This window comes from Pleurodeles waltl, chromosome 3_1 (assembly GCF_031143425.1).
Source record: "Pleurodeles waltl isolate 20211129_DDA chromosome 3_1, aPleWal1.hap1.20221129, whole genome shotgun sequence".
In the NCBI taxonomy this organism is placed as follows: domain Eukaryota; kingdom Metazoa; phylum Chordata; class Amphibia; order Caudata; family Salamandridae; genus Pleurodeles; species Pleurodeles waltl.
The window spans coordinates 763,399,404-763,422,211 of NC_090440.1; the positions used below are offsets into that span (position 1 = coordinate 763,399,404).

The 22,808-nt window shown below is 45.3% G+C and overlaps 1 protein-coding gene across 8 annotated transcripts in view; it reads right to left on the minus strand.

Moving 5' to 3' along the window:
• Nucleotides 1–22,808, minus strand: part of FAR1 (fatty acyl-CoA reductase 1) — a 416,046-nt gene that overhangs the window by 281,759 nt on the left and 111,479 nt on the right. For all 8 annotated transcript variants that reach the window (XM_069223563.1, XM_069223560.1, XM_069223562.1 and 5 more), the window contains one exon: nucleotides 15,530–15,705. In XM_069223563.1, coding sequence (XP_069079664.1) covers nucleotides 15,530–15,705 — 176 coding nt within the window. The remainder of the gene's footprint in view (nucleotides 1–15,529; nucleotides 15,706–22,808) is intronic.

Consider the following 22,808-nt stretch of genomic DNA (forward strand, 5'->3'; position numbering starts at 1 on the left):
ACGAGGCCAAGGGACCAGGCCGTGGCTCGGGAATCCGTAAAGCGATTGTCTCCGAAGAGACGTGTGCCATCAAAGGGCATGTCCGTAAAGGATTGCTGGACATGCCCTGAAAAGCCAGATGTTCTCAGCCAGGCGTGGCGTCTCAATGCCACCGTCGATGCAACCGATTTACCCAGAGAGTCGGTCGTATCCAGTCCACAACAAATCATGAACTTCACTGCATCCCTCCCATCTGTTACAGCATGGGAAAGGATAGTCCGGGCCTCCTGCGGAACTCTAGGCAGCACTTGCGCGACCGTATCCCAGAGAGTATGGGAATAGCGGCCCAAAAGGCATGCGGTGTTCATGAACCGCAGCGCTAGACTGTTGGAAGAAAACAATTTCTTCCCCAAATTGTCCAGTCTTTTTGATTCCCTATCCAGGGGTGTGGCAGAGAATGCACAAGATGAAGAAGCCTGGATGACAAGGCTCTCTGGTGTGGGGTGTTGGGTGAGGAGTTTCGGGTCTGACGGCGCAGGCCGATGGCAGCCGGCAATCGTCCCTATTCACAGGAGCCCCTGTGCTGGGTCTGGACCAAGTACCCAAAAGGACATCGTTCAGTGCCTCATTAAAGGGAAGAAGGGGCTCAAAAGAAGTCCCGGGCTGAAGCACGACAGTTAGGATATTAGGCCTAACCTCCACAGAAGGTAGCTCGAGGTCCAGGACCTCAGCCGCCCTTCTCACCACCATGGAATAAGAGGCACCCTCCTCCATAGCCACGGTAGGAGCAGAGAGCGTACCAGTGTCGTGGGAGGCGTCTAGACCACTGGCATTACCCAAATCCTGCACCCAGTCCATCTGGGGGTCAAGCTGGTATTCTAAAGGGTCCAGCGTCCCCTCCATACTCTCCCTGTATCCATACCAACAAACATAAGGGTCTGGATCAACCCTGGGCCCAGGAGAGCCCATAGAGAACGGAATCGCGTCGAGCGACGTCGTTCCAGCTCCGGGTCGTCTGGTATGAGGATAGGATGCACATAGATTGTGGGCCCAACCAACATCGGAGCATCGAAGTCTGACCTGATGCCAGGGAAGGTTGTTGTGGCGCGACCGGCGTCGGGATGGATCCGCAATTGGATCCAGACGGGCCCTTCGGAGCCGTGGCTGAAGCAGACAACTTTGAACCCAACCTCCCCCCCCCCCACCAACTCACCTGTGCCAGAGGGTGCCGATGGTGGGTCGGTCTGCCAAAAATGAGGCGCTTTGCCTCATAAAATTATTTGAGCTGGGCAGGGGTGGCTTCGGCTCGTCGGGGAAGCACAGAGGACGGAGGCCTAGATAGTCAACGCTCTCCCCGTGCCGCATCGGCCGAGCGAAGTCGAAGAACGCTTGTCCTTCTACGACTTTTTTGTGACCCGAATGTCCCGATGACTGAGGACAAGGAGTGGCCCTGACTCCGCGGCTGGTCTCGAACGAGTCCATGAGCGCAGCGGAGTTGAGTGTCAGACCGCCATGACCTTTAGGGAATGCTCCATCAAAGCTTTTGGGTTCATGGGCCGACACTCTAAGCACGATTTCGTGTCGTGATCGCGCTCCAGGCACCAAAGACACACGAGGTGCGGATCAGTCACTGCCATAGTTCGGTGACAGGAGTCGCAGGCCTTGAATCCGGTCTTGAGGGACATCCCTCGACGTATTCATGAACTCATCAAAAAGCTTTATCAAAAGTGTCGATGTAGTCAAAAAATGACTGAAGTAGCTCTCTCCGGATCTGCGCGTAGGCTGACACGGAAAGAAAAGAACTGACATCAGTGCCCTGGAGTTGCACCTATTAACAACTGCAATGTCATCACGCCAACAACGCCCGCAGAGTCGACCGACGCCACCTGACGGGGCGCATCGGTACTGCCTGTAGAAAAATCTCCGGATCCAGTCTGACGCCTGGGGAGATCCAAAGGTAAGGAATCTGCAACTAGAAGTCTCTATCAGATTAGTTAAAGTAACAATTCAGATGGCCGTTGCAAGCAAACAGAATGTAGTGTGAATGAACGCGGAAATGGTGTGGGCTTACAGAACGAGTGAACATAATATGACAGGCAGTACACCATTTCAACTGATGCATGGAGAGTTGCCAGGAACCAAGCTAGGTCCAGCATGTATAAAGGAAATAGTGGGAAGGCCACAAGAGAGAATTCTGAATAATAGTAAAAGAGAAGATAGAGATTCAAGGACGTGTAAAAGTTGGAAATTGGGTGGAAGTTCTTTATGGACAGAAAAGAAGAGGGCTGATGAAATTCAAGAGGCACCTACAAAGTTGTAAAGGTCAACAGATTCTTTGTTGTCTTAGAAAATGGAAAAACATTGAATACTAGACTGGTAGCCTTGTACCACAGAGGTGGGCTGTGTGATGGCAATAAGATAAAGCAGGTTACAAATACTTTCATGTAGATGTCAGATGATGAATTGTGAGGCAATAGGAAAGTATCTGAGAATGTGACGGATAGAGGAGACAGTGGGGTTCAGGTGGGTTTGGAATCCAACCATTCAATGGAAGTAAGAAGGAGTAGGAGGAATCGCCAAATTCCTTCATATTCAGGAGATTATGTATGTTAAATGTAAGGTTGGTTTAATTGCTTCTTTGTATAATTTTTTTAGTTACAGTATGTTTGAAATGGACTTTATTTTTCTTTTCAGTTATTGATTTCCTTTTTAAGTTGTATTTGATTTTCTTATTTTTGTGTATTATTTGTAAAGGAGGAAGATGTGTTAGGATCTGTAGTTTGAACTAAGGAGTGCAGAAGCAATATACATTCTAGGTTCCAGTGATACCGCTGGCATTCCTAGGAGGGCAGTTGTTGGTGGACTGGCCGAGGGATAACCACGCTCCAGTTGTGAGACGCTTACCAAATAAACTTGTACGTTTATGCCTCACCTTACTTTTGAAGAGTCTGTACAGAAGAGCTCCAAGAGGCCCTAACAGGCAGGATGCAGGCCTGGTGAAGGGTGGGGTCATCAAACTATGGAGCATCAATGTGTCCGCTAGCTGTTTCTCATCACAGGAATGACAAGGGTGACCTCCCTGCTCTATTGTGCCTTGTTAAAAGGGGCCAGATGGACCTTTCACAATTGCACCTCCGCTGGGACACAGACTTGGGGCCCGTGCTCAATGACCAACTGGAAGAAAATCAAGATGTTTACCCGCAATGCCAGATTTAAACTTATCCAGTTTGACATCTCACCCCTTGTGGTCTAAATGCTATTATCCATGTGACCTCGGAGTGTCCTTACTGCTGTGTGGCAGAGGCAAGGTTCGTTCTTTCATATGGCGTTGACCTGTCCGATTCTGGCCCCTTACTGGGCCACCGTGATACAGGTGGTGGGGCCAAGCCATCAAAAGACAGTTCTATTGATTCCCACAGTTAATTTTGCTGGGTTTACATGCGCACAGTGCAGCCTGAAAGGCAACAGACAGGTTCACTGGTATGACACGGATACTTGCACGGCAGTAGCTCACAATGAGTTAATAGTCAGAAGCTGGACCCGAACTGGGGAAATGGAGCAGAGAAGTAAGTGGGCAGACTGTGAGAGGGAGCCACTGCAACAGAAGAAGGCCAGAGAGGTGTGAAGAGTCCATATGCTACCCTGATGCAATGCGATTTTGGTGGCATGTCCAAGACTACATGCCCAGAGGAGGCTTCCGGCTGCAAAGGCTCACCCTTCAGTGCCATCTTCGGACTCTGCATTGCCATCACAGTTCCCTAGAACTCCTGCTGAGGTTGGAACACATGATACCCCTGTATCATGTGTCCCATGACACATAAAATAGAATGATTGTGGGATGGGTGAGTTGAGGTACTACCATAGCTTCCCTCTTATGCACAGGGGGACCGACGTCACGCCCATTGCGCAGAGGCAACATTGGGGAATTCCGCTATAGAGCTTGACAGCAGGCCCTAACTGAGTGTTACTTGTGCACCCAGCTTCCACACTTCATATGTAATGAGGACGATACAGCTTCTATGTTGCCTACCGTCACCCTACCCTCTCCCACCTGCCATGTTTCTTATCATATGTGTGAGACAGTAGCCTCTTTCTAGCATGGTTAGCCCCACTTTTGGCCTGTTTGGGAGTGGGTGTCAGCTTGTTTTTACTGTGTCACTCGGATCCTGCTAGCCAGGGCCACAGTGCTCATAGATAAAAACCTATATGGCAGTATGTTCTGCCTGTCTCACTGGGATCCTAGCCAGGACCCCAGTGCTCATAGTTTATGGCCTAATGTGTATGCCTGTGTAGTGCCTAACTGTCACTGAGGCTCTACTAACCAGAACCTCAGTTCTTATGCTCTCTCTGCTTTTAAATTTGTCACTGTAGGCCAGTGACTTCATTTACCAATTTCAATTGGCATATTGCCCCCCCCCCCCCCCCCAATAAGCGCCTAGTATATGATACCTAGGTACCCAGGGCATTGGGGTCCCAGGCCCAGGAGATCCATATGGGCTGCAGCATTTCTTTTGCCATCCATAGAGAGCTCAGCCAAAACCTTACACAGGACTGCCCCTGCAGCCTGCATGAAATAATGCACACACTATTTCACAGCCATTTTCACTGCACGTAAGTAACTTAAGTCACCTATATGTCTAACCTTCACTTGCTGAAGGTTAGGTGCAAAGTTACTAAGTGTGAGGGCACCCTTGCACTAGCAAAGGTGCCCCCACATATTTCAGGGCCATTTCCCCAGACACCATTACACACATGCATTACATATAGGTCAATACCTTTATACAGCTTCACAATGGTAACTCCGAATATGGCAATGTAACATGTCTAAGATCATGGAATTGTGCCCCCATTCCAAATCTGGTATTGGGGAGCCAATTCCATGCATCCTGGGGGCTCCACCATGGACACCCAGTACTGCCAAACCAGCTCGGAGGCTTGCACTGCAGCTACAGCTGCTGCCACCTCACAGACAGGGTTCTGCCCTCCTGGGGTCTGGGCAGCCCAGTCCAATGAAGGCAGAACAAAGCATTTCCTCTGAGAGCAGGGTGTTACACCCTCTCCCTCTGGAAATAGGTCATCCAGGCTGGGGAGGGGTAGCCTCCCCCAGCCTCTGGAAATGCTTTGAAGGGCACAGATGATGCCCTCCTTGCATAAACCAGTCTACATTGGTTCAGGGACCCCTTCTCCCCTGCTCTGGCGGGAAACTGGACAAAGGAAAGGGGAGTGACCACTCCTCTGTCCATCACCACCCCAGGGGTAGTGTCCAGAGCTCCTCCAGTGTGTCCAAGACTTCATCCATCTTGTTTTGCAAGGTATGGGGGCACTCTGGAGGGCTCCGAGTGGCCAGTGCTAGCAGGTGACGTCAGAGGCCCCTCCTGATAGGTCCATACCTGATAAGGTAGCCAATCCCCCTCTCAGGGCTAGTTAGGGTCTCTGCTGTGGGTTCTCTTCAGATTCTGCTTGCAAGTTTCCTTCAGGAATCCTCCGCAACAACTTCAGACTCTTCTGACCTCGGATTAACCGCAGCCTGCTCCAAGAAACGCTGTACATGCAACAAAGTGTCTACAAGAGACACTTTTCTTCAGCAACCTCAGCTCCAAGTCAGCAACTGCAACAGTTTCCACGGTGTGCATGCTCTGGGGACTCCCTGTCTTCATCCTGCACCAGAAGGACAGAAGAAATTTCCTGTGGAGTGACAGTCACTCCCCTGATCCAAGAAGGCACCTTCCAATGCGACGACCGGTACCCTGGGACTCCTTTCACAGTGACCAGCGTGCTCTTAAGGACACAGAGGGTGGCCATCATCGACAGACTATCCTGAGGTCCTGCTGAGGCAATTTGGAGGAGGTAAGACCTTGCCTCCCCCAAGAGCGACGGTACCCCTGTGTACTGTGTCTTCTTCGCCTCCTGAGCCCTCTGTGCACCCTTTGCAAAATTCCTTCATGCACAGCCTGGCCCAGCTCCCCAGCACTCCATCCTGCGACGCACAACTCGCTGAATTGTTCTCCGGCAGCGTGGGACCTTCTTTTGTTGTGCTGCATTAACCACGTTTTGCACCTCCTTTGAACCCGGATCCTGCGACTCCTGGGGTGCTGGCTGGTATCCTGAGGGCTCTCTAAAGTGCTGAGAGCTCCCTCTTCCTACTCACACAGAGTTGAGGCCCCCTGGTCCCTCCTGGGTCCATCTAGCACCATTTTGACGCAAAATACACTTTTGGCGTAGCCAAGGCTTGTTGGCGACTTCCGACACAAAATCTCATCTGCAAAGATCTTCACGCCGTGGGACATCATTTGCATTACGCAGGAACCCGCTGGCATCTTCCTAGGGTGCAATTCTGCAGTCTTCGACTAACCATGGACTCTTCTTTTGCACCCTCTTCTGGGTTGGCAGGGGCTGCTGCCCTTCCTGGAACTTTGACTTCTGGATTTGGTCCCCTTCCTTTGCAGGTCTTCAGGTCCAATAATCCAGCAGTTTTTCTTTGCAGACTTGGTTGGCTGCAACAAAATCCCCAAAACGAGGTGTAGTGTGTACTAAGGAAACTTGCAGTACTTTACTCCTGCTTTTCTGGGCTCTAGTGTGGGATAATTTACTTACCTTTACTGTATTCTTACTCTCCCAGCGATTCTGCACACACTACACTGGTCTAGGGGGGAATTCTTGATTCACATTCCACTTTTAGTACATGGTTTGTGTTGGCCCTAGACCCATTTTCTCCCTTTGCATTCTATAGCGTTTCCTATTGTTTGCATTGTTCTAGGACTATTTACTGGTCTACTTTTGGTGTCTAGTGTATATATTGTGTATAATACTTGCCTCCAGAAGGAGGAGTATTGCCTCTAAGATTTTTTTGGTACTGTGTAACGTAAATAAATACCTTTATTTTTGGTAACACTGAGTATTGGCTTTACTTGTGTATAAGTACTGTGTAACTATAAGTGGTATTGCATGAGCTTTGCATGTCTCCTAGTTCAGCCTAAGCTGCTCTGCTATAGCTACCTTTATCAGCCTAAGCTGCTAGAACACTACTACATTTCACTAATAAGGGATAACTGGACCTGGCATAAGGTTTAAGTACCCAAGGTACCCACTACAAACCAAGCCAGCCTCCTACAATATGCTTATTCTTTACCTGTTTTATATAATTGATTGGTTTGTTCCTTTTATTTCATTTTTTAGATTTTAAAAAAGATGTCAGCTTTTCTTCTGATGTTGACATTTCGGCCATCTGCAACAGCGACGTCTCACATAGGTGTAACTGGACCTACATTCAATGCCATAGATCTTGAGGTTAACTCTATGCAACTTTTTTTTCAACGGTAAGGTCTTTCCTTACATTTCGCTATCAAGATGTTCCTGGAAATGGTGAAATGAACAGTGATAGAGGGAGCATGCTCTCTACTTCCTTAATATTTAGCAGATGCAGGCTGCAGGCGCCTCAGCTGCTCCTCCTAGAGCCATGAAGACTGATTTCTTTCCCCCATTCCTTCTGGACGAAAATATACAATTTTGGGGTGATGAGACCTATTGAGGCAAACAATATAGGCCTCATTGATTTATTTTCTCCAACAAGCATATGCACCTCTTAAAAAGGGAGGACATCTGAAGTAAAAAATAAAGTTTTTTTCCATTAAAAAAACATCAACAATATTTTCTGTCTATGAATGAGTTAAGTAAAGTTGTTTTTAAAGTTTTAGACGATTTCTACAGAGAAAAAGCAAAAATGTCTGAGCCCAGTGTACCTGGATCCAGTCATAAGGAGCCAGGAAAAAAAAAACACTGGGGTAACCGTCACTAACAGGGAATGATAAAATACAGCAATGTCAGTTTGCTACATTGTTCTTTTACGTAACTTTCTCTTAAAAATGATTAGTGAAAGAGACAAATTGCCACTTTTCGTTAAATAGTGACTTTTTGTTTTTTAATGCAGCTTATTTTTTAAGAAAATCACTAACAAACTGGCCAATGTAGCTTGCACTAAGTAGTTCAACAGTGGCTCAATTAGCTTATTCAAAGTAAACTAAACTGCTCCAGAATCCGGACTGTGGGTGGGACAATTCAGTGGTTATTGCTACAAACGGACAACTACAGGTGGAGGATTAAAACAAAAACGCTTAACGAAAATACATCAAATGTTGCAGTCATGTAGTGCTTGGTTCTACTTAGTGCATTTGATTCTTTGCTGAATATCTAACCAGTTGTTGAACGTTATTAAGCAGAAACCTAGGGTCTAGTGTGCATGTAGCAGGACAACATATGCAAGCATATGTTTCCGAGGAATGCATGGGCGTTCTCTTTGTGACACAGAACTCATTTACATGTGCTGAATAGGTACTTGCGTATTTTCACACTTATCCTTTAAGCTTGCGTTTAATCAGTTATCACAGAAAACAAAATAATGCAGGAATCAAGCTGTGCATAGTCCACACAATGGAAAGCTCTAATGTCATACCTACGAACCACACTGGATGAGGTAATAATTCCAATATGTTTTGAGATTATTTAGAAGGATAAAGATCGCTATTATCTTTCCAGGTCAAACTATCACATAGTGATTACAAGGTATGCTGGGTTTAAAAGTCGAACATAACCCAATGCTTACAAACATTAACCGAAACACAACCGAACCAAATAGGACTGATTAAATCATGACCATAATGTGTACCAACCAGCTTCTAAAATGTATACCTCGCCACTTAATGTTCGCCAATAAATAATGTTAAAAGTATGGTAAATTATGAGAAAGCCATTAAAAATGATGCTTTTCTGAAACTTGCAAAGAGACATATATGTAAACAAACCAATAAAATTCAATGAACCAACTAAAGTTAAGCTTCGCGTCTGTGACTTTAAAACCTTCAATTATTTAATCAATCACTTATTCAATACCATATTATACAATTTCCACTATCTAGATTTAGATCAATGATTTGCCCTGAATGGACGTAATAACCATTTCGTCAGTATCACTGCAGTTAGTCACTTAGTCATACAAACTTTCACACTTATCACACTCGTTCTGTCGCTTATTCGCATCCTATTTCCTTCTTTCAGAAATGACCGTGGGAGTTCAGGTTCATTTAGCTCAGCGAGGGTGGTTTCACTTGTGAATTACATAGCATTTGCCATCTCGTGCTGTAGCTATCACTGGCACCCACAGTAACATCCACTTCCCTAGAACTTAAGCATTTTCAGTGACTGTCAAGCAGTCTAGGAAGCGTGGCATGCAGGTAAGTGGAGTCAACTAATCACTTATGCAATCTGCAAATGTGGCCCCATTTGCAACAAAGTTGAATCCGCACTGCAATCATGACGCTGCACGACATTAGGGCCATTACAATTACATACTACATTCGACTCGATTACACCGGAAGGAAAGGCCAACCATGCGTCCGATTATGTGATTAGCACATGAATGTTATGGCATTGCTATTACCCTACTTAGAGACTTTTAAACACCAATACCAACAAAAACAAATTCCAGTGCTACTCAAAATACAACTCATCAGAAAGAAAACTATAAACATTCAGCATCTACGCTTCAAAATGTTATTTACCTATTTTTTAAAAGGCGTTTACAACGCATGCAATGTTACACTGGGCTGTAAACAGAGCTAGATGTTCACAATTCCTCAAATGAATGCACTCTTTTCTCCTGTGCACTACAGCACTGTTTTAAGTCTGTCTTTTTGAGCTGAGCTTCAAGTTTATTCTGTGTTTCACACGTTTTTGCCATTGGAAGCAACTATTTCTTAACAGCCCCACGAAAAAGGACTAAGTTGCTTCATTAAATAACACTGAAGTGCTTTGAGAACAAAGCGATGTGAACATCAATTTGCAGGAACAGAAAACATTTCCTTAAAGTAAAGATCATTCTATCCACCTTGTTAAGTTACATTAAACTATGTGGCAGTTTTTGTTTCCTCCAATAGACAAATGCCCATCCCAAACTACCCACTTGGCATTCTAATACCATTTATGGGAAATCTGTAAGACAGACAATGTGGTCTAGTGGATTCGTTGATAGGTTTGGACCCTGGTAGACCTGGTTTTCAATTCCAGTATTGGGATTCGAGTTAGGATCATATGATTCTGTGCAACTCACTGGTAAACCAAACCAAAAAAATGCTAATCTGACTAACTCATGTGGCCTCGGGAAAGAATGTCAAAGCTAAACCAAATGAGAGCCTTGCATAAAAATGTGTAACCACAATAGCCACCATTTAGTTCCAATTGATGCTGCTGAAGGTTATCCATAAAAACCTCAATCATTTTGGGGAAGGGGGCAAGGGAAGCTTAGTAAAGATAACAAACCTAGCTCCAATCATCTCATCTTTGCAATGGCAAGCTTGCTGAAAAATGACTTAAGATATGTGCCAATAAAATGAAGTTTAACAACTTTTCTGCTCTATAGGGGTCAACAGAAGCAGTGCACATATGTCTGTCTTTGTGCAGATTAAATCAAAGCCTTCACTCTAGTTGCAGGGTTGATGTGACTTTGAAAGAAAAAAAAACATGAACAGATGTCTGCTAAGCTCCCACTAACATAGCTGCAATCTAACTCCTATATTGGTATAGTTTTACATTTTTTCCCCCAACAACCCAATAGGACCACAAACAGATGGTGTGCAATTTAATCTTTGTACTTTGACTTACTGTCAGGAGGGGCATAAGAAAAGCTGTGTCCATATCATGTGGGCAGTGTCAGCAAAATAGCAACCGGAGGATACACCTTCAGCGCTTTTAAATTGCCACCAACTTATTTGGACACAACAGAGGGCAGACGCAGACTTCTGTCATACTAAACAGCGTTAAAGGGTTTTTTCTTTGATTGTGATTAAAGACCTAGTAACAGATTTGGTGGAAAGCAATGGGGTAAATCACTTTCCTGGTACCGTGGGAACCGTATATTTACATTTCATTAATTACTGTTTATAAAAAATTACATCTCAGAAAAAGATTTCTTGATCAACTTCTGTCCCAACTCTGCTTTGGTATCAGCACAACACACCTGAATAAAGAGGCTGAGAACCTAGTAGTGGAAGCAATCACCAGTGAGCACATGCAATGGAGTATGAGGAGATGGCGGTTGTGAAGGCTTGAAAGCTCCTTAAAGTAGTCCTTCATGATAATTTTATTAAAAGTTAAGGAAAGAAGCATGGAGTATTCCCTTGAGGAGGCTGTGAATAGGGTAGTGCAGACCTTGGCAGACATGTAAGGCCCTAGTGGAGTGAATAAAACAGATGAGAGATCTAAGAGGTGGAACGGGTGATGTGGCTAGAGACACTGCGTCTACTAGTCTAAGAGTAAAGCTCAGGCATGGTGTTAAGGATGCCCAGATAATCTGACTTGTCAAGGGTTCTCATCCAGTGGCAATCCACTAGTCACTGAAGCAGGCCTGAAAAAAATCATAAAACTGTTACTAGACCTGCAGGTCAAGTAACTTGAATAATCTACTCAACCTAACTGCAACGTACGTGACCCATAAACAGGTCTCAAATTGTATGATCTTAGGCACATTTTTTAGTTTACAGAGTTGCCTTTTCTTCAGCCTCACATATAAGTGCAGCTTTAAATGTGTGTGATCAGCATTTCTGCTGTACGAAAAAAACTCCTTTGTTTGATTAAATAGACTAAATGCTTACATCATGTATAAAGGGGATCTAGCCCCCATATAGGTGCCACATGATCCACAACTAGCCTCTTAGTTTACTGATAGCATTGCCATCAGGGCAGGAGTGTTTCTCTGTTTATGGTTAAGCACATTTTTAAATAAATATATTAGTAAATCATGATGTGGTAGCACACTCATTTACAGAAAGGAAATTTCCCAAAAATGCCTAAAAACCTTCCTACTAACTTGCAGGATTACTGATAAAACTATATAGTGCAATAACAATCTATGAAAATTGAGTTTCAGAAAACAATTATCCTTTGCGTATCACAAAGTAAAGTGTTCCAATTTGTTTTCATCCTATTAAATTATTTGTTTTATCACACAGAAGTACTGGGCTTTCACAACTACTGAAATATATTTTGAAATGTTTACACGGGTGACTTAGTTATTTAAATGTTGTGTGTCTTTGTACAGCAGATCAGCCAGTTCACCTTCCATAATGCTGGAACTCTGTACTAAGAAGGAAAATTAATTGGAAGAAGACAAACTGACTTCTGAACTCTGTCTCTGAACACAGAGAATGTCACAAGATAAGAACAAGATTTAAAAGCATCTTTATTGCTCTTTCACTTTGACTGAACAGAACACCTGTTGTTCCTCAACTCACCAGAAGGGGAGTGTAGGTCCTAAAAATAGCTTGACTAACCATAGCCAGTGGGGGAGTGGACTTTTAGGCCTGTTAAGGGAGAAGCTATGATAAAGACTAGATTCACGAGAAGGAGTAGATGGAAGAGGTTCCAAAGCCCTTTAAAGTTAGTCTCACTAGATTAAGTGTGGACGGTATATCTGGGCCCTACTAACTTGAAGTAAGAGAAGTGATGGTCAGGTTTTGAAAACCTGAAACTTAAGGACCAGGATTTTTGGAAGCTGGCGCTGTTAACATGAACGGAAGGCCCAAACGTAGAGCCTGGAAACCTGTGGGCTAGCAAAAGACTTGAAACAAAACAAAGCATTGGGGTGGAAGAGGATAACACTTATTTAACATGGAAGCTGCACAACATTTATCTGCACAGCAAGAATGAACTGCAGTTTCTGAACACAATGGCTTTGTTGGATACTAGGCACAAGAGAATCAGTGGACATGTCCTTGCTACCACAATGCTACAATGCTTTTGGTATGGATCAGTACAATAAGAACTTCCCATCATATGCCTAGTCATACAGGGGAAGGGGGGGGGGGGGGTTGGATAGACACAGCAATTCATTATAATGCCAGGTAGAAAAGTAAAGTATAAAAGTTTAAACTGCCCGATACATATAGTGGGTCTTTATTCTTTGTAACAGAGAAATAGTGTAGAGGTTAATGATAGTTCACAGTTTTATTGGTTGGGATACCCAGTGTTGCCAATATGCTCTATAATGCTTGTTGCTGCTATTATTGGTATGTTGTGTGGTAGACTGCAATGGATGTATTGGGCCATTTGCATAAATACTGTATGAAGATGCCAGGGAGCATGCACTTAGGGTGCCTCCAAAAACAGATAGATATTAACTGTCAGCCCACTACTATAATCCTCTGTTAATGGGGTTCTAATAGTGATTTTAAGGTGCCAATATAAATATCCAACCCGGCTGCCAGCGAAAATATCACACTTTCACAGGAGCTGTGCGATAACCTCGCTCTCTTCTTCCATCACAAGACTGCAACCATATAAAGAAAAATCGAACCCCAACCCACACCTATGGACTTCAACAGATACGCCATCACCGTAACTGACACAGACCACCTGGCTGGAGCATCCTCTCTACCCACGACATCACCTCCACACAAAATCCATCCTCTCGGGAGCTCCCACAGACCCATCTTCAACCTTGGAAAGAAAGGATCAGCCAGGAACTCACCACCCTGCTCAACACCTCCATCATCACTGTAACACTTCCCAACTCCTAGAAATACGCCGAAGTCAGACCATTACTCAAAAAAGCCTCCACCAACCTCAGCGAACCCAAAAACTACCAGCCAATCTCCCATTCCCAGGGAAGGTACTGGAAAAGATCATCAACAAGCAACTCATAACATACCTGGAGCACGACCAGCTACTCACCGCCTCCCAATCTGGCTTCAGCAGCAATCACAGCACCAAAACTGCCCTGATCGGAGCCACAGATGACATCCGAACCCTCCTAGACAGAGGGACAGCAGCTTTGATCTCCTTGACCTCTTAGCAGCCTTCAACACCCTAACCCACTACATGCTGATCAAGACTCCACTACATTGGCTTCCAAAGGGGCGCACTGAGGTGGATCACATCAGACCTACTCCCTCGACCACGCCAGAAACCTTGGAATCATCATGGACAACAAGCTCACCATGAAATCACAGTTCACACAGTCTCCTTTGCCCATTTCCTCCCTTTGCACCTGCTACGTAAGATCTTTAAGTGACTACCCCTACACACAAGACACACTGATACAGACCCTCATCACCAGCTGACTGGACTACAGCAACGCCCTCTACGTAGGAATCGCTGCATACCTCCTAAAGAGACTTCAGACCATACAGAACGTCGCAGCCAGACTCATCCTCGGCCTTACCCGATGAACTCACATCCCACCTCTGGCAACTCCACTGGCTCCCATACAGAAGAGATGCCAATTCAAGCTGCTGACCCACGCACACAAGGCTCTACCCAACCAAGGACCTGCACACGTTAGCCACTGCCTGAAATTCCACCAACTGTCAACAAGACTATGCTCTGCCTCCCTTTCACTTGCCCATACTCCCTGCATTTACCGAAGCAGAAGTGGAGGGCGCTCCTTCTCTAACATTGCAGCACAAACCTGGACCTCTGGACCATCACCTCACTTCCGGAATTCTGAATGGACCTCAAGATCTGGCTGTTCGAAAAAACCTACGGGACCTGCAAGCACCTGGATACCCTATAGGGTGATTAGGCACGCTTTATAAATAATGATCGATTGATATCAACCTGCTATGAACCTAGACGTGGGTCAATGCAGCATCCTACTATCAGGCCCTCAGTAATGCAGTGCAAGCAATAAACTTCCAGTATACGACTCAGCCATGTTCCATATTTCTAAAAATTTACACACATTTACAAAGGCTTACTAATTCTACATTGTTACTGGATGAACTCATTCATGCAAGTAACATGTAAAATAACAAAAGTCAAAATATTGCACTGCATTAAGTTATACAGTACCATGCACTTAACAGAATGTGCATGAGTTTTGTGTCTTCTGGCTGCACTTATATTAACTGCGTACAATTGGTGGCCTTAGCAAGTCTCACATTTAAAACTCAAATTGCAATTTAAAAGGCTGCAATGTCAATTAAATTTATATTAATATTTATTAAATATTTTGCCTCTAAAAAGTTTTCCATCTCTACAACAAAATTCTCCTCTTCTTCCTACAGGTCCTCTTCGGCTCCCTGATACCCAGTCCCCTGGGTACATCATATCTGCTTGATTACTCTCACAAAAATGTAATCTTTTTTGCAATAATATTTAAGTTACGTGTATGCACAGTTACATCTATGGAACCCATTAGTGGGTTTAAAAAAAAAAAAAAAAGCCTTATTGGGTTAATAGTGTACCTAGAACAAGCCACATTGAGTAAACTGTTGATAGGGGCAGAAGTTAGTGTTGCTGAGGTATAGTGCAATGGTTCAGTTTCCCTCGGATGAATAGCTGGTTAGAAGGCCTGTAGTGTATATCAGAACTACATAGCGAGTCACTGTTGCAGACATTTTCAGATGTGTTTTTCACCAAGGCACGTTTGTTGCACGTGCATTATCATGGTGCTAAAACTGGTATGTCAGCAGAAAAAAAGCAATGAACCATTTTACAACAGTGAAAACAGATACCAACAAACCAAAAATAAAACTGAGGGTACTCTAGATGCAGCACTCACCGGAGAGACTCGTTAAATCGGACTGTAGCAGCACAGTGGAATACAATATCAATACAATTTATAAGTGTATCTTGGTCTTCCAGGCTCAGGTCAAGCTGGGGTTGTGTTAGTTCACTACTTATTGCAATCACCTTTTCTGTGCACTCTGGATGCTCCGCTCTCAACCTGTCAAACAACTGAAACAGAAAAAGGTCAATCAATATATTCCTATGAAAAACTGCTTGGTCAAAAGACCGCAAACCTACAGCACTTGATAGGGAATGTAGAAATTAATTCTGAGTTTAAATAGGTAAATGTTCTCTTAGCTACTTGTGATTTGCTCAATCTTGTCAACTTAATCCTCTATTACACTTCACGACAGAGTTAGACAATGTTATCAACTGGCAGACATTTGATCAACTAGGTCCAACATGGGGAAAAAAGCAAATACCGATTTCAGTAGAAAAAACATTGCACATCCAATGAAAATATATGTTTTCCTTTAACCAGGTATAGTAAACAAACAGCCCATGCAATAGTAGTAAACGTGGTTTAGTTAATAAAAACCTTAACAACTAGATATGAAACAAGTAAAAGACAGTTAAATATTCAAAACGCAATGTGCAGCTACCAATACAGGAATATGTAAAAAAAAAAAAAAAAAAAAAATCAGTGCATTATTAAAACTTTTAAAATGCTACAATGATCACCCCAAAACCTGGACAACATTAAGATGCCCCTCAGCCATTCACCCACCAAATTGGGAGTCAGAGTGCTGTGCATGGTTACGTCTTCTTTTTAGATCCCATTCTCCACTCCAGTCTAACCAGCCTCCCCTGCACAAATGACAATTTATTAGTTTTGCCCATGCGTATGGCTAGGGGCGTCCAGTGACTGGGCAGAATTGGCATCTGAATTAATTTAAAAAAATTGGCGCATCGCGCCAAGGCCCATGGTGCAGTGTTTGTGAAGCACACTGAAGATGCTTCCTGGCACGTAGGTACCCCATGAGCAAGAAAGACCAACCTGAGAAGAAGTCTCTGATTAAAGTCTAGTTGGGGGCAGCAGCATAACAAGTGTAGCCATCATTCATGACTGAACTTACATAGCCTACATTCTCTTGATCCTGCTTGGATGGCCCAGGCTGGATTAAAATCTTTTACTGGGAGCACTAAAAGCCGCACGAACAGAATCTGTCTAAGTGTTTGCATATTTATGGCTTCCAGAAGATATGGTTGCAGTATTCCAGCCTTGTAACTAATATTCAGAGACTGCATCTGCAACAAGTCACCTAGTGACGATCAATCTGGCTCCTTTGAGATCTCCTTTAGTTGGCAATGTATTGCTTTTTTCCAGGCTGGGTATGGGACATCTCCTCCTATGAGGGCCGATTCCTCAAATTGGAGGGACGTAATGTTGCTCAATACTCGATTTGACCACGGATTGCCTAGGGTCTCAAATATGAGTTTCAGATGGGCTTTTAGTGAACTAATCAGTGCCTTCAATGTCCTGATGTAATATTTCAACAGAGAGGCTTTGGAGTCCAAAGACTGGTTAAAGGCAGAATTCCAATCTTAATCTTGGGCGGCGTGTATATTGTGGCTGTTGGATTTTTATTTTTTAAAAAATTTTTAAGGAGGTGCTGTGAATTTACTCCAAGGCGGAGTCTTGAGTGCCTGGGTAAGTGTGATGGCCATACTGCGAGGCTGGGAGGGGAGAAGTGTCCTCTTCATAACCCTAAGCATGGAGGGCAGCAGATGCACTTCTTAGTAGCAGATTCAGGTGACTGATGCAGTAGGTGATGTCAGCACCTTTCTTTTTGATAGACCTCATATGAATGGAAACAAAATGAAATTTAGATTTAGAGAGCAGCTTTTCACCCATGAGGTGCTGTCCATGCAAAAGGGGAGATTAAGTGATTTGCCCAGAATCACAAGACCTTGCACTGACGCGGAGGATCGAACCCGGATCTCCGGCTCCCGAGGTGGACGGCTTCGACCACTGCGCTACATCCTCTCCCCCCCGTACCGCTGGTTTGCTATTTTCACTGAACCAAACACCCAGATAGCTGTATTTCCTCGCTTTGTAGATGGTCATGCTGTCCAGGTGCCAAGTTAGATTCTTTTTGTTTAAGTATCTTTCAAATGTAAGGACTTTTGTTTTGGCTTAATTTAAAGGTGATTGGAGGCGTTGTAGATATTTAGAGTGTTCAATGCACTTTGGATACATACTTTGGTGTGATCCATGATCACAATGTCATCTGTGTACTGAATGATGTGCAACTTGGTGCTTCTGCACTTGGAGGGAAACAGGCAACCCGACTCCATGGAAGTCGGCAGTATGTAAATTAAAAAGCACGAGGACCAGGACACAACCCTGCTTCAATCCTTGATTGGTGTCAATTTTACATGTGACTGTACTGGGTCCTGTTTTCACATGAAAACATGTCCCAGTGTAGAACGTGGATATTGCTTTTGGGGTATGCCCCAAAAATCAAGCTTCCTCCATTGTGTTGCCAGGTCAATCCTATCAAATGCAGCGCTGTAATCGATGAAGAGTTGTAACCTGTTGCTTTGTGCAGCTTGGTGTCTTAGGTAGGATAGTGCCATGATGTTATCCACCGTGGATGTCGCTCCTGGAAAGCCTAATTGGAAAAACAGCAAGATTTCCTGCTCTTGCACCCAGGAATCTAGCTGCCCCACCAGGACCAGAGCACAGGCCTGAGCCTCTATGTCCAAAAGTGCAATAGGGCGATAGTTTGAGGCTATTGTCAGATCCCCTCCCTCTTCTTGAATATGGGTTATAGGATAGACCCTGTCCAGGATTTGGGACGGTTGCAATTAGAAAGGCAAGATTGAAAATCAGAGTTAACAACCTAGCTCATTTGTTCAGGATGCATAGGAGTATACTCGAGGGAAGGCCATTAGGGCCTGGTGCTGTGCCATTTTTAAAGTGTATGGTTATGCTCTTGACTTTCTTCGAATTTGTTCCATCCCGCTGGGACCAGACAGGATATAAATCCAAATCATGCACTGGTTCTGCTCTATTCAGAAGTCTGATCGTGGTCTCCCTGTTTGTTGAATCTGCAGTGGAGACTTGATTAAGATCCATTAACACAGACTGGCTCCGATTCTGAAGGTCTGAAGACTGGTCCACATATACGTTCAACACGTGCCTTACCCATGCTGCTTCTGGAACACCATTTTCCCTGATTACATTACTGTTTTTTAATTTGGTGATGTGATCCCAGAAGCAAGCTTGGTTTTGATCTTTTAGCAGCAGAAATATAGTGGCCCATTCCTTTTGATTTCTTTCGTTCTTATGTTCGCAAACTATTGTTTTCGTAGAATTCTCATGTGCTTTGCTAAGCTGCTGAACTTGTGGTGGGATTTTGTTTGGGGGCCACTGGGAATGGTGAAAAGCTCTTCTCACTGAAATGATGGCTTTATTGTGAAGGATTTCAGAAACCCTTCCCTGCCATTCCGTGGACAGGTTGTCTTGCATCCATTGCCCAGCAGAAGGGCTCAGAGATCTTAAATACAGTTGGCCCACTTCTGATGCGCTGAATCTGGGTGATTTGCACTTAGCTTGGCATCTTGCTTGCTAAGCCATGCAGTGACTCTTGCTGTGTATTCTAGTCTCCACTTAATTCTCCTCACGAGATTCACACATTCCTCCCCTGTTGAGGAGCCCACGTGGTTGCTCCTGGCAGATGTTTGAGATCAAGTCCAATGTGTAACTTAGTGGGTTGTGGTCACTTTCTGGTCTGTTGTCTATTTCAAAGTTTACAAGCTGGCTGCTAAGTCGGAAGGAATGGCCGTTCGATACCATTTCACCACAGTCTGCAGTTGCGCCAACGTCAGTTTATAGGTTGACAGGAAGTCCAGCAGGATGAGCCCCTCTTTGGGCTGGATGTCATGGGGCGTTTAGGGCAGTACGTGGTATGAAGACAAGCTCTGAACCTTTGTGTCATTTCTCCTCTCTTGCAGGCTGAGTGGTAAACACTTGGTGTCCAAAATAGACTGAGGGTTGCCCTTTGCTCATCAGCGAGGGTTCGACAACTGCAATCGAATGGAGGACCTCTAGCCTCACTTCTATGATGCAGGCTGGTTAGAGCATCTTTGCCAATGCTGTCCAACTGTGTGCCCATGTTCACAGCATGAAAAGGAGCTCTGCCACTGCTATGCAGTGGGGTGCCCCTAGTCACGCTCCCCAATTAGAGTTGAATGATGCTTCTGAGCAAATTCTGCCGGGCTGTGTGCCCACGTCCACAGCACATCTCAATGCACTTGGGAGCAACACCGGACTATACACCCGCACTCCCTGCATCGCAGGGATAGGCCACTGCCCAACTACAACGTGACCAGGGAGATCCACTACTTGTGTGGTGGAATGTGGAGCCCTCGATGCACCTGGTTCCGCAGCTTCCCTGACAGAGCACTTTTCCATGTGCTCCCTATGTAATGAAGGAGTGACCTGCCCTTATTTGGCAGAGTTGACACAGTCTGCTTGAGGCAAGGTTGATGGTTTTGATGATTGAACAAATATGGGGGAGAGATTTGCCGAGTTGGAACCGGCCTGTGTGTTGGTTGAATTGAGTAACTTATGCCCCAAAAGAATTTAGTTTAAACAGTCATTTCTTCGTCTGTTTCTTCAGTCTTTTTTCCCCCTCTTTCATAGAGTAGATGCTAAGGAGGGTTGGGTTCAATCGCTTTGCCGAAGCCTCATGTTTCATGCCTGTATCTTCTAATTCCATCTCACCTTGTTTCTGCAGGGTGTTCAATGGAGGGAGATGCTTCCTTAAGACTAGGTGAATGACTCAGAGTCAACCAATTCCTTCACGACTTCGGACACCATGGCTGGGGTTCCATCCAGTAGGCCCAATGCATGATACGGTGACAAACTGGATTTGCAAGCAATGAGGCCCACTTGCTGGAACTTTGGTTTAGTGCTTACAACATTGCCCTTTGCAGTTTCCACCAAAGCGTAGAAAATCTCAGGTAGAAAGCTGAACTATAACAGGGGAGCATGGACAAGGTTTCTCCTTCTCTATTCCCCCTCATTCGAGCCTCCAAGGTGCTTAGTTTGATCCCTAGTCCTGCCAGGTGCGCTGCAAGTGATTGTAACAGATGAATCTTAAGTTACATCGTATTCGATTGCCAAAGCAATGCTCTGCTACTTGGGTCCTGTGAGGCACTTATCACAGCCAGCAAAGAGATACTGGATACTAGCCATGAGTTCACAGCTGGGCTGTTGTTTATTTCTGCATGGCATTTTTCTAGTATTAGGGTTTGAGCTAGTGTCTCATTCATTTGGACCTCAATATTAGAAAGGAATCTATCCGATATATTACACAGTTCCTGGTCAGTTATGCTTTCCCTCCTAGACATAAATGGTGTGTTGTTTGAGGGTAATAGAAATTCTCCAGTCTTTTGCATTGTTGCCGGTGAACTCGTCAGCTTTGGAATTGGACTTGGGGGGACATGAGTGGCTACCGTCATCAGGCTACGTTTAGCAGTCGCTGGAGGCTCACTGGCAGTCTGAGTACTTAATGGCATGGGACTGGGTGCATGCACCTCTGTGGCGCTATCGCTCTTGTGGGCTGCAGGTGCTGTTGATGACATGTATGATTGTGACAGTAGCTCCGATACAGACTGCTCTGTGCTGACCCTGGAACATGATTGAGACCTGCAGATTTTTATCCCAGTTGCTGATAGTACTTTATTTTTTAAGGTCCGATTTCTAATATGAGATCTGCTGACAGGGCTGGTGGTAGACCCTGAGCTTTTTGTTGCAGTAGTGGATGCCCTGCCCTCTGAAGCAGTGGCTGCATCATATTCAATTGCTTTGTGAAACAGTTCAGTTATTGTGCCTTCTGGGGATACCATTTTCATTGCCGGGGAGTTGTTGGGGCACCACATAGTCATCTCAAAGTTGTCAATCTCAAGTGTGGGGGCTGTGGTGGCGTGAAGCGTGAGGACAGCAGGGATGAGTCCTCCGCCAGTTCTTTTTTGAGAGTCACCAGTTTCTGTCTCAGCATTGGTGCCCCTTGATCAACCTTAACCTGATTTAATTTCACATTGGTTTCCTGTCTTGGACTTCTGCTCTGGTGCTGCAGACAGATGATTTGACTTGGGTTATCCTTAATCCGATCTTCTGCCTTACTACTTCAGACAGCTAAAGAAGATTAACAGGTCTGACCAGGGTCACCCAGACACCCACCAACCTGCAGATGACATTATTCTACGCCGAGCCCCCTGGTTTTAATTTTCTCTGGGCTCAGCAAGGCGCTGGACCTGGGGGAACCAAGCAAGCAAAAGTGGCAAGGCGAGAAACCTTTCCTAACTGCACCACCACATCTACCCTGGGGCTAGATGCAACCTGGGGAAGCCAGGGAGGGTCACAAGCACACCGAGGTCCATGAAGTTGATTGTTGTAGGGCACTTGTGGGTCACCCCCTCTCCCTTGAGAGGTGTACGTTTGCAGAAGGCACTGCAGGTTTAGGAAGTGGGCAGGGTGCAAAAAGCAGGAGGGTGGACATAGGGCGTTCACACTCGGGCCACAAGTCCCACCTGACATAGTCAGCCCTCTTCCGCAACCTTGGGGCTCAACCTAGAAGGTGGGACCTAGTCCACACTACCAACTTGGTGCTCAACCTATACGGTGGGACCTAGTCCACACTACCCACTTTCCCAGTGCCTCATTCAGGGGCCCAACTTTGGCTTTCCTTATGCTTTTTCTTCTTCTTCTGCTGTCCTGGATTTGCCTAGACCTCACTGCTTGCCAACCCTCTGCAGCGATGTGTTGACTGGCGGTTGAAACCGCTGCCCTCTGGCTTTGGCTGCTGCAGCGCTCAGGCTCATGACAACCCTGACCCCGCAGTATACAGGTTTGGGGGCGATAGGGAGGGTGGAAGTCAGTGGGAAGCTCCTCTGGCTATGGCACTAGTCCCCCCTCAGAGTGCCTCTGAGCACGCACGATAAAAAGCGGTGGGAGCCTCCTCTGGCTTTGGCTACTGCTCCTGTGCCCCAGCACCTCTTGGGATGCACATCAAGCGCAGTGTGGGCGAGCAGGGTGATTAAACCAGGGGGACAGGAAGAGGGAGCTTGCTGCCTCTCTTCCCGCTACCTTGCCTCCTATCGCTACAACTCGTTCTCAGACCTCATCGGTGACCTTAGCGTCCTTGTCCTTCTCCTCCCAACCGCTTCATGGTCTTGGCTCCCAGTTTCATCATCCTGCTGCAGTGCTTCTGTTATGCTCCCGATGAGCCAAGCTGAGGTGCGCTCCCTCCTCTTCCGGA